This window comes from Sus scrofa, chromosome 13 (assembly GCF_054392235.1).
Source record: "Sus scrofa isolate SSC_HxYL_T2T_F1_AM1 chromosome 13, Sscrofa_HxYL_maternal_Yorkshire_Landrace_v2.0, whole genome shotgun sequence".
Lineage (NCBI taxonomy): Eukaryota > Metazoa > Chordata > Mammalia > Artiodactyla > Suidae > Sus > Sus scrofa.
The window spans coordinates 47648300-47659532 of NC_139395.1; the positions used below are offsets into that span (position 1 = coordinate 47648300).

Genomic DNA, 11233 nt, shown 5'->3' on the forward strand with positions numbered 1-11233 from the left:
TGCCCAGCCAGGGAAGATGAAACATCCGCTTTCCCCTTTCTCCTTGGGTGGGCAAGGTGAGGTGGCTGGCAGCAGCCCAGCTGGAAATACAGTGGCAAGCAGGAGAAGCCCAATGAGCCTGTCCCTCACAGAAGCTTGAGCCTAACTGCTTTCCAACTGATATGGAGAACAAGGTCCTTGGAGGTGGGGTAGAATGTGAGCCCCACCACTACCAGGGGCCCCTGCCCTAGCAGGATGGCTGGAGCGGGCGGCTCTGGCCCACAAGTCCCAGTGAATGCATTTTATAGATGAGAAAGAGTCTGAGACAGAACTGAGCTCAAACCTTATATGGAAGACTCTGAAACCTCCCACATGCCCTGGAGCAGGCTCAGACAGTCCAAGCACAGAAGCAGTTGTTTTATATTTAATTTATGAAAGAGACCCCAAAATAATAATAATAAACTATACAGGGACAGGGGAGTAGGGTCAGGTCCTCCCCAGCCCGGCTGTGCCCCTCTTCCTCTCTGGCAGGGAGAGAAGGGGCCTCCCAGGGGACTGCCCCTCCCCCTTAGAACAGGGGGTGGGAGCTGGTACGAACACCCTGCTGGGTATCCCAGGGGCTCTGCCCCTCCAGACTCCAGTTTGTCCACCCCTTGCAGGCTCCTACATGCCTGGCAGAGCCCAGCTTGCCTGGCAGCCAGGTGAGAGACCCTTACAAAGTCCAGGTGAGGGCCAGGGCTGCCAGAGCCAGCAAGCTGGTGAGGTGGGACCCAGCCCAGGCCCTGCTGGCATCCCCAGCTGCCCGCCTAAGGTCCCGCTGGCATTGCTCGCCGCCCCAGCCCACATAGCACTGGCAGCGAAAGTGCGTCTGCAGGTGGTTGCGGTCGGCCCAACTGAGTTCCCCTTCTGGTCGCAGCTGCGGCTCCCCAGGTGCATGGCTGGCCACTAGGCGGAAGCTGCTGGCACTGAGGTGCAGGAAGATATTAGCACTGGGGTCTCGGCGCACACAGCGCCCATGGCCATGGCACTGGGCCCAGCTGCAATACTGGGCAGCCCAGGACACATTGACGACGTAGGGTACCAGCAGCCGTGTCAGGTAATCCTTGAGGTATTGGCAGGTCTCCTGCGGGGAGAGAGGGTAAGGGCTCAGGGTCAGCTGCCTCAGCTCATAGGCCCAGATGGAGACTGTCCACACTGTGGTGACTGTACCATCTTTTACCAGCGCACACGTGCACACACATGCATGTCTGAGCCTCACTGTCTCTGTTCCTTCTAGGAAGGGGGTAGGGGCAGCGACTGGACCCCAGCAAGGCAGAAGGGGCAGGGTGGAACTCAACAGCAGTTCAGGACAGCAAGTCCCCTTTCCTGGGAACAGGGGAGGGGCTCTGTCTTCTCTGTTGGGACCAGGGACGCCTTGGGTGGGAGACAGGCCAGGGGACCAATCTAAGGTTTGTAGTCAAAAGCACAAAGGCCCTGGCTGCCCCCACAGACTCAGCTCTGGTAGGCTGGGTGGGTCTTACTTACCATGCTGGTGGTGTACCCTGCGTCTCCCCAGAGGATGACGCCAGCCGCACCTAGGGCTGCACTCTCACCAATGGTGGAGATGAGATCCATCTGTGTGGGAAGGAGATGGTCACTGGGGAAGACCGAGACTGCCGGGTGAGGACAGACAGGGTGGGCAGGCCCTAGCCTGTTCTGAACTGCTGATGACCCCCGGCCCAGGCCTCCCCTTCTCACCCTTAGGCAGAGGCTCTGTTTCACTTTCTCCTTTACCATTTAAACCATTTCCACCCCCCACTGTTCGCTTCCAATTCTCAAGCCAATTCTCAGGTCCACGTGAGCCTAGGGTGTCAATCACGATGGACTCTGAGGTCAAAATGCTCTGCTCAAGTCCCTGCTCTGCCCTGAACTTTCTGGGGAACTCTGGGCAAATTTCTCAGTACTTCTGGGCCTCAATTTTCTTATCGGCAAAATAGAGATAATGATGCCACCCTTTCATAGGCGTACAGAGAGAATGTGGTGAGAGGATGTAGCGCAGCCAATAAACTTGGGGGTAGGAGGCCTCCTGGTAAGCCAAACCTACAGTGGTTTCCCAAGGAAGAAGACAGGCCCAGGGAGGCACATACCTCGCTAAGCCCTGTGAGGCCGCGGCTATAGGTGGGCCTCGTGAAGACGTAGACCGGGAGTGCATGGTTGGCATGGTGGGTGTGAGCCACACGAAGGGCCTCCTGAACACGGAAGCTGACAAAATTGCGGCCATGAGTGGAAGAAGCGAGTGTCTCTTCCAGGTAGACAGAGGGGAAGAGCGCCGTGCTCTCAGCCCACAGCCAGGCCAGCTGGTCGTTTCGGGAAACCTCAACATCAGGGCAGCGGCCGGTATAGGTCTCCCAGTTCTGCACATAATCATGGTTATAACAGTCGGGGAAGAGGTAGAAGCCCCACAGATGCTGAGGCCGAAACGCCTTGACAAATCGCAGTGTCTCCAGCATGAACTGCCGGGCAGCAAACTCAAATTCATACTGCGCCTGCTTGACTACACGATCTGGTGGCCAGTCAGGGTGACGACTGGCCACCAGCTGGCGTGATAATCGGCGGTACACGTCCTTGTCCTGCCAGTTGCGCACCCACACTGGCCGCCAGTCCTCCCAGTCAATGACTGCCAGCCCTGCAGGTTCCTGTGTACGAATGTAGTGTTCCACATGTCCCTTGAGCATCTTCAGATGTACCCAGAGACTGCCATTCTGTGGCACGCCGCCATGCACAGACCTCCCCACTGAATCAAAGTGTGGATACATGCCCAGCCGGTCACGGTAAAAGATGGTGATATTCTGGTTCACGAAACCCTCATTAGGTGAGGCCTGCACATCGAAAGCCTTCATGTCCTTTGGGTCCAGTGGCACCTTGTGGCGTGGGCCACAGTCTTGTGTGGGCACGTCCCATGCTACCACAAAGGGCCGGCCGGTGAAGATAGGTGGTGCTGTGGGCTTGAGCTCCGTGGCCCATGCCACCGCCAACACCAGAGCCAGTGTGACGGTGGGGCCCAGGCCTGCCCACATGCTGGGGGCTGCAGGAAGACAGTGTTACCTGCCTGGCACCAGCTCAGGAACTGGGGAAGGATAAGAGAGAACAAGTCAATCTAGACAATCTTGGAGGTGCCCACCCCAAGCACATCAATAGTCCCAAAGCCCACGCTGTGTAGGGCACTGTACCCAGGGTTGTTCAGACCCTGTTAATGGCTACAACAGGTCAGGTCTGAGAGACCACAGGCCACTGAAGGGCAGGCAAGGCACCCTGGGATCTCGCTGCCAGGAGCATAGGGCTCCTTCCTGGAGCAGGTAGCCTTCGGCTAGGTCTGTAACTGCTCTTTGAATTGCAAAACTGAGCTATGGACTCACTGCTGAGACCCACACATGACTCAATACCACCCGAGACATGGTTTCCCCAAACCCAAGGCCTACCCTGTACCCTGATAAGAACTCTTGGTCCTGAGAAATCAGCATCTGGGTAAGGCAGAGCACAGCTCAAGCAGCAGCTAGGAAGCTGGAACGCAGCCTCGGAGCGGGTTATCTTTTTTAGCACCGCCCAGCAGGAGTGAGGCTATCGGACTTTGTCTCGGCGAAGACACTCTCCCAAGCTTGGTGGAGGCCCCGCAGGGACAAAGGGGCGGCGGATCTCTCAGAGTGGCGCCCGGCAGACCGGCTTTTCTCTCTCTACAGCCAAGAAGAATGCGCGCGCCCGCACTCCAGGCGGGTCTGGGGCAAAGCCCACTCCACCTGGCCTTTGTCCGGGACCCCGCCCCCGCCCCGCACGTGGGGCCTGAACTCCGCCGGGTAGGGGGTAGGGCCCCTGGGCCTCCTCCCTGGGGGTTCAGAACCGAGACCGCGGAGAGAGAGCCGCCAGGCATGCACTGCCCTCCCTCACCTTGCGCAGGCCGCCACCGGGACCTGCGCCACGGCCATCGCTACCGCCATCCCCGCCCCAACCCGGCCCGCTCCGGCCGAACGACCAGGCACGGCCCCGGCCCCGGCCCGGCGCCCCTGCTGGCTCCGCCCCCCCAGCCCGCGGGCCCTTTAAGAATCCGGCGCGGAGGCGGACCCAGAGCAGGACTTGCGGCCGGGGAGGGAAGGTGTTTCTGACTTTCGCGCCGCCAGTGCCGCGTTTTAGGCTTCACGGTCCCCAGACCCTCTGCCGAGAAATGTGGCCACCTGTATGGAACCGTGAGACCCCTCGGAACGGGGCTTTCTCTTGGAGTCTCAGCCTCGAGCGTTAGTCAGCCCCAAATTCCACCCCCGCAGCCGGCGGCCGGTGGTACAGTCCTCCCGGCTTCGCTACGCGGCCAGTCGCTTAAACGGACGGCTTAAAGGAACGGGATGGGGAGCTTGAATAAAGGAAATGTTGGTCCCTCGCCCGGCCATTAGGAGGTGCTGTGGGACCCCGAGGTCTTGGCTGAGGGCAGTAGTGAATCTGGCTCTGCACTCCTGAGTGCAACCTCCAGCCCAGGGGCCCCTTTGTAAAAGGGGGACAGTGACCCAAGCCTATCTCCAACCTCCTAAGACAGTTTAATGCCCAGCCCCCTCCGGATCAGAGTTCCCTTCCCGCGTCCCTAGTCTAAAGGGAAGCCCCGCCCCCTGCCAGACTCGGGTAGGAGGCCGAGTATCTGCGTCTTAGCCCTTCGAGGGCTGGGTGGTTGCAGTGGTAGTGCTAGCAACACGGGCTGGGGGTCGCAGCTAGGCCTGCCCTGCTCCGGGCAATTATGCCCCAGGGGTTAGGGCGTCCCCTTGCCCCTGACCTGCACCACGGACAGGCTAATCCTTGTTTCGTCTCCGGGGTCCTGTGGGAGGCCGCAAGGCTTCCTTTCAACCCTGAGGGAGCGCCACCCTTGCTAAAGTTCCTGGCCAGACGGCAGAGAAAGCCGGACCCGGCCAGAGGGGTTCCCCTGGTCCTCCCGCTGTACTGAATTCTTTTGCCCTCAAGCCCCTCCCTCTGGGGGAACAGGCTTCGGGCTGGAACAGTGCAAGGATTTCTTGCCGCTTCCTCAGCTCCTCCAAAGGGCCGGATCTGCACTCCCAACCCATTCCACTCCGAGCGCCTGGGAATAGAGGGAGAGAGCGCTCCTGTGAGCGCATGTACCGTGGTACAGAGCTGTTGTCTGCGTTGGGCTCACCTGTGTAGGAGTCCGTCGGCCCAGTAAGTCCGCTGCCTCCCTCCTTCTGGGGTAAGCCTCTCCAGCCAAGCTACTCACACCAGCTCCTGCCCTCTGGGCAGCGGCCGGCCGACTTGATAAACCCCATCCCTCCCACCCACTCCCGCCTCCCACCACAGCCCTTTCTCCTCACTTCCTGCTGCCCCTCTGAGAGGAAAAGGCCAGGAACATGCGTGGGGGAGGGGACCGCCTTGACCCTGTTTCCCTTGGGCATGCCCAGCTGGCTGGCTGTCTGCCCCACCCTTCCCTAGTAGGCCATGGCCTGGCAAACTGCACCAGGTGACAGGAAGGCTAGGGGGCAAAGTCAGGTGCCAGTCTCCCACATGCCGGCATCTTCCTTAACACTGAAAATTATTCTGCCCTATCTACCCTTAGGGTTGAGGCCCATTCTCAAATCCAGCAGTTTGTGAGTGGAGGGGCCCTGGTGCTCACGCTTTGGGAGTCAAACTACTTGGGGGATGTTTGGCAGATGGTCCCCCAGAAGCAAGTGGTAAAGAAGGGAACCAACCCTGGGGCAGGGAACTTACAGGAGCTGAGTCAATTTTTTTCCACTGAGAACGGAAGCATCCCAACTGTGACAGTGGACAATGTGTTGATGTGGGTGGCTGTGGGGTGGGGGAGGGCCTGGAAGGGTTCTGCAGGGTGCTCTCCTGCCAGAGGACATTTCTAGGTGGATTTCACTAAGATGCTGCAGAGAAGGGGGCTCCTTACAACACAGGTGAGAAAGGGGTGTATTCCTGTGGGAAGAGTATACACCTAATGTAGCTGGGTCCAAGGAGGGCTGCAGCAGGGTCCCAGCTGACCCCTCCAGAGGTGGACAAATCAACACCCTCAAATCACCCTATTGGCTCACCTCCTTGATGTCCAGGGCCTCTCTCCTAACAAAAGGCTGTTTAAGACTGAGTCTGGGGAAGGTGAGCACATATCCTAGTCTAATGCTGATAACCAAGAAGTCCAGGACATGGCATGGGAGGGTGGTGTCCCTGGACTATGCTGGCTCCACAAGGGACACAAGCCTTGGAAGCTCCAAAGGTGCGGGCCCCTGAGGAAACAAAGGCCAGACCAGACTGTCCCAGGGCAGGGACACTTCCTCAGGCAGCCAGCAGGAAGGAAGTGAGCACAGCCCAGTGGGAGGGAGTGGGGAAGCATAGCCATAACCCCCATTGTTTTCAGCTTTGGGGTCAGCCAAGGCAGGCCCAGTACAGGGAGTTCCCCACACTGGGACAGTGGTGATACGATGCCACTTGACATGGCAGAACTCTGGCCCTGGGGCAGTCAGTATGAGGGTCAGCGGAAGATCACAGGGCTTCATGACTGGCATCTTATTGGGAAAATGTCCAAAGAACTACAAGGCTAGGCTACACAGGGTGATCCTGCTCCAGACTGGACAAGTTTAAACCCCCCAAAGACAGGCAGGTCAACTCTACAGACCCAGCAGCCCATGTCTCTGAACTCCCTCCTCCCTGAGAGCTGGGTTGATGGTCAAGGGCTAGGCCTAGCAGAGAACCAGCCCCAACAGCAGGGCCTGAGAAGTGTAGGCCAAATGTCCACAGGGGGCAGGTTGCAGGTGAGAAGACTGGGCGGAAGGGACCAGAAGTATTGGGTGGCTGAACTTTGCCTGCTGGAATAGAAGTCCCAAGCCTACTCTCCAGGTAGTACTCACAGGCAGCCTTGGGAGAAGGCAAGAGGGTTTGGGCTGCAGAGCCTCACAGTAGGTCAAGAGCAGTGGCACCCACCTAGCTGCTGTCCACCTAAGGCTGGGCTTTGTAGGTCCAGGGGGCTCAGGCTCTGAGCACATTATGGGATTAGCTGACACTGCTGGGGGCAGAAAAACTGTTCCAGACCCCTCTGAAGTCACACTTTCACCTCAGGTATGCCAGATGGGTCAAATCCCAAGTGAAGCATCCCAGGGCCTTCCAATTCCAAGGGTCCCCACTTATTAACGCAGAGAGCAAGCTACTCTCCATCTTAAGGGGGCCTGCAGTAAGGGCTGTGTGAATACACTGCCATCTGCTGGTTGTGGCTGGGTTTGCAGCAGGCTAAGCTCAGGCTCACTCTGACCCTTGCTGGAGATGGAGGTGCCCAGAATCCTGGGCCCACACCTACCTACTAATAAGCCCAACTGGTGGTCTAGACACTATGTATCACAGCCTCAGAGGATGCCACTCTTGTATGCAGGGTCTACAAACAATTTTATTGAACAAACAACACAACAGCCTCCCTAGATTGAGGGCTACCCTCCCCAAGCCATTTCTCACACTCTTAAAGCACAGAGTTCGCACAGTAAGGATTTAAAAACAAAAAACAAAAAACAGTGATTTCTATGTAGAAATCAGACTCTGCTCCAACAATATCATGGACTAGACTATTTACAAGCTTTCACATTTTAAGTATTCCTTTTATGGTTCTCTCCTTTCTGTCCCTATCCAGGGGTTCCAGTACTTTCTCTTGACTGATCCTGAAGGGATGGGTATACTGTAGGGGAAGGGGAGGTGGGCTCCTCAGAGCTACTGGCACCAGCGCTCAGGTGCTGTCCCTTACACAGGGCGCTGGATGTGTAAGGGCAAGGGAGATTAGACAGAGTAGGTGGGATGGGGCAACTCCCCACAGGCACAGGCATCCAGAGCCCTTCCTGATCCCCATCCTATGCCCTCTCAATTGGTGGTGCAGTGTGTGTTGTGTGTGTGTGTGTGGGGGCACAACTAGTTGTAGTGGGGAGAGATCAACCTCACCTTGGGTCGAGGGAGACGCCTCCCACACCAGTCCTTATTCTTATTAACAGCCAGCAAACTGTCCATCCATTTGGGGGTGGGAACAGATGGGCAGGTAGGCAGGAAAGATCAGGCTTGCGCTGCCCTTAGCCTCTGTCCAACACAGGAGGAATCGAGGTAGCAAACGGCTGAAATGCTCCAACGAGAGGGTAAAGGAAGTGAGGGAAAGGAAGTTCCCACTTGTGTACAGCTCCCACAGCCCTGGGGCTGGAAGAAGGCAGACCTTGCTTGTAAAGTGCTGTAGCCTCTATCAGGGCTGGGCCCTAGGCAAGCGTGGAAGAAGGCAGGCCAGGCAAGGGCACAGGAACCTGGCCTTCCTGACCAGCATATGCCCTGCCATGCTCCTCGTAGGGATTGCTGGGAAAGGTGGGCTGCTAACTCCGCCATCAGCCCTCGCCAGCCATCAGCCACTTCTTGTCCATATACAAACCAACACCCAACCAACATTGTAGGACTGCCCTGCTCACAGCTGAAGGTTCCAGGCCAGTGGAGTTTATTCAGGGTTGTGGCCCCAGCCTAGGTTCCTCAATGGAAGCCACACCTTGTGCCTGGGGGTTTCTTGCTGGGGCAGGGGGTGCTTATGCCTGCCACCTCCCAGGCTCACACCTCATAGAGGATCACAGGGAAATCCACGTGGATGCGGGGGGGATCCAGCTTCACGATGCCCTGCCATGGAAACAGAGGCTAGTGAAGGCCAGCTCAGGGCCCCTACTCCAGGAAGCCTTCTTGTTCCTCCCAGCTCCGCCCCCAAAAGCCCCCACCATGACAGCAGACCCCATCTGGGTCTACCTCCACACACTCAACACAGGCTCTGTGACCACTGCCCAGCCCCTCACCTGAGGAATCAGGTTCTTATGCACCCGCCTCAGCTTGGCCCGCTTCTGCCCGTTCTTGGTGATGATTGTCTCCTCATAGAACTCGTGAGCCAGATCCCCATCCTCGTCATAGAACATGGAGCTGTGTAGAGGGAGAGGGGAACAGGCTGGGCTGAAGTCCCACACCTAGTCATGGCAAATGCCACAGACCACAGGGAAGAGCGCCCTCACCCAAATGCAGAGGAAAAACTTCGGTGGGAGGAAGAGAGGATAATATGCCTGGAGAATCCCTTGCTTAGGGTCTGGGGTCTACTAGAAGGAAGTGGGGTGGTGGCCAGTGCTACTCTGTCAGACCCTGAAAAGAGAGACCATACCAAAACATCACTGGCTTGTTCAGCAAGAGTAGCCCTTCCATCAGGCTCTTGTCTTCACCCAGGACTTCTAAAGTGAGCAGGATGGTGGCCTGGGCATGTTGGTGTCACTACAGAAGACACTGCTGGCCCAGGACCAAAGCCTGAGATAGCAGATGCCTGGGCTAAGAAGAAGCCTAAAGAGGAAAAGGCTGCATCCTCCCCCACCCAGGTGGCTGATGCAGCCACTGTTGGGATCCCCCTAGTATCTTTTTTTTTTTTTTTTTAAGGGCCGCACCCGCAGCATATGGAAGTTCCTGGGCTACGGGTCGAATCCAAGCTGCAGCTGTGGGCCTACACCAAAGCCACAGCAACGGCAGATCCCCAACCCACTGAGCAAGGCCAGGGATCAAGCCAGCGTCCTTGTAGTTACTAGTCAGATTGGTTCCCGCTGAGCCACAAGGGGAACTCCCCTCCTAGTATCTAAAGACAAATCTAAACTAGCATCATCTGAGTGCCAGTCCCCAGGTGCGAGTCAGGGACAGGCCAATCTAGAGCTCCTGTCTAGACCCCCTAGGGGAGGGGAGAAGTCAGTGTTCCAGGTATGGGAAACATACCTGGTTGAGGGTCTTTTCCCAGGGCCCCATCCCCAATGCTAGGGCCCAGTCCTGCTTTCCCGGCCATTACCCAGAGAGATCCAACCCCACCACTGTGGGAAACGGAAAAAAAAAAACAAAACAGAGGGCCATTCTCCTCTAGGAAGAATTAGAGGTGAGGGAGGATAGGAGCCTTCAGCTTGTAGGCTGGAACGGAAGGAATGAAAGTGGCTCTGAAGTCTCTGAGAGGAAATCCCTATCTTAGGTTCACTGTGCGGAGGGCATGCCCAGGGACAAGCCTCAGGCCCGCTCTTCTCCTCGAGAGACCTTCAGAGCAGCCAGACCGCTAGGAACCTACTACTCCGTTTCCCCGACCCCTTGTTCCTATGGGGACCGGAAATAAGAAAATCATCCTGACTCGGGTGTAGGGGTTACAGCGGCGGGAGCGCCCCATGACGCGGGGCGCCCGGCCGCCCGTCTGTCTTCCCCAAGGCGGAACCCCGCGCCCTTACCCGCGGCGCGTGAATACGAAGGGGGGCACGACTCGGCCCCGCGGTCGCACCAAAGCTTGCTCAGCGACCGCCGCCTCCGGGCCGCCGCCCCCCGCCGCCGAGGCGAAGGGCCACAGGCCCCGAGCTTTGGAGCCGCTGGCGCCCATGTCAGGGCCACCGATGCATGGCGGGGTCCGCGGCCGCTTCGCTCTTAGAGGGCCGACAGCACCGCCATGCCCTGCCTCAGCCTCCGCTCGCAGGTGCCGCCGCCGCCGCCGCCGCCGCCGCCACCACCACCTTCAGGCTCCGCTGTCTCCACGGAAACCTCACTTCCGCTTCCGAATGCTCTTTACCTTGCCCCCTCTAATTGGTTGCTTCTCTCGTCGATCCGCGGAGCAGGGCCAATAGCCGTCCTCCGATGCTAGGCATCCTAGCATGCACTGCGAGACGTCAGTTCCCAGCAGGCCACGCTCCCTCCACCTGGGGCCGCTCCCACACAAGAAACCTGTGGCGGTGTGCTCCTGGCTTCTTCGATGTGTGTGGCGGCGTAAACGTCCACAACCCCTAGAAGTCAGGCTCAGCGGACCCGTCCAACCACCAGGTCCTCTCAAACCAGCACTTTAGGGCCTGACTTCAGGCCAGGCTGGGAAGTGCCTCTCTGGCCTCATTGTATTCCCACGCTGTTTGCTATTCCCACCGTGGCATGCGGAGAAAATACCGAACTTAAGGAGAATTGGCCAGTGGTTGTATGGCTACATTCAGGACTGAAGAACTTCAAATCGTGTTCTTTCTAAACCCACCAAAAACCATGCTTCATGAAGGTTAACATCTGTACCTTCGGTCCCATAAGCAGTGTCTGCTCCACACCAGTGTCTGAATATTTGGCGAAGTGTGTGGTTTCCCTAAGCTCCGGCCACAGCTGATGTTCTTGCCTCTACCATGCCCTGAGCTCCCAGGTGTTGACTAATGACCAAGTACATATCCATATCGCACAACCTTCACAAATTGGTCTCATGGTCCCCGTGGAA

At 57.7% G+C, this 11233-nt stretch overlaps 2 protein-coding genes across 8 annotated transcripts; both read right to left on the bottom strand.

Annotated features, from left to right (window-relative positions):
* Positions 1-387: 387 nt before the first annotated feature.
* HYAL2 (hyaluronidase 2) lies at positions 388-8089 on the bottom strand. 7 transcript variants are annotated; one of them, NM_214440.2, is made up of 4 exons: positions 5144-5275; positions 2106-3085; positions 1504-1593; positions 388-1102 (listed from the first exon to the last, which is right to left on the bottom strand). In NM_214440.2, exons 2-4 carry the CDS (start codon positions 3033-3035, stop codon positions 692-694), a joined length of 1431 nt encoding a protein of 476 aa, NP_999605.2. In that variant the 5' UTR covers positions 3036-3085; positions 5144-5275; the 3' UTR covers positions 388-691. The 7 variants fall into 7 exon arrangements, with proteins under 7 accessions (NP_999605.2, XP_084843279.1, XP_005669632.1 ...); XM_084987153.1 differs by lacking the exon at positions 5144-5275 and adding an exon at positions 7915-8089 and having other exon boundaries at positions 389-1102; XM_005669575.4 differs by lacking the exon at positions 5144-5275 and adding an exon at positions 3901-4027 and having other exon boundaries at positions 389-1102.
* TUSC2 (tumor suppressor 2, mitochondrial calcium regulator) lies at positions 7356-10545 on the bottom strand. Its single transcript, NM_001444996.1, has 3 exons — positions 10227-10545; positions 8790-8910; positions 7356-8619 (listed from the first exon to the last, which is right to left on the bottom strand). The coding sequence occupies exons 1-3, from the start codon at positions 10370-10372 to the stop codon at positions 8554-8556; spliced, it is 333 nt and encodes a 110-aa protein (NP_001431925.1). The 5' UTR covers positions 10373-10545; the 3' UTR covers positions 7356-8553.
* Positions 10546-11233: the final 688 nt, after the last annotated feature.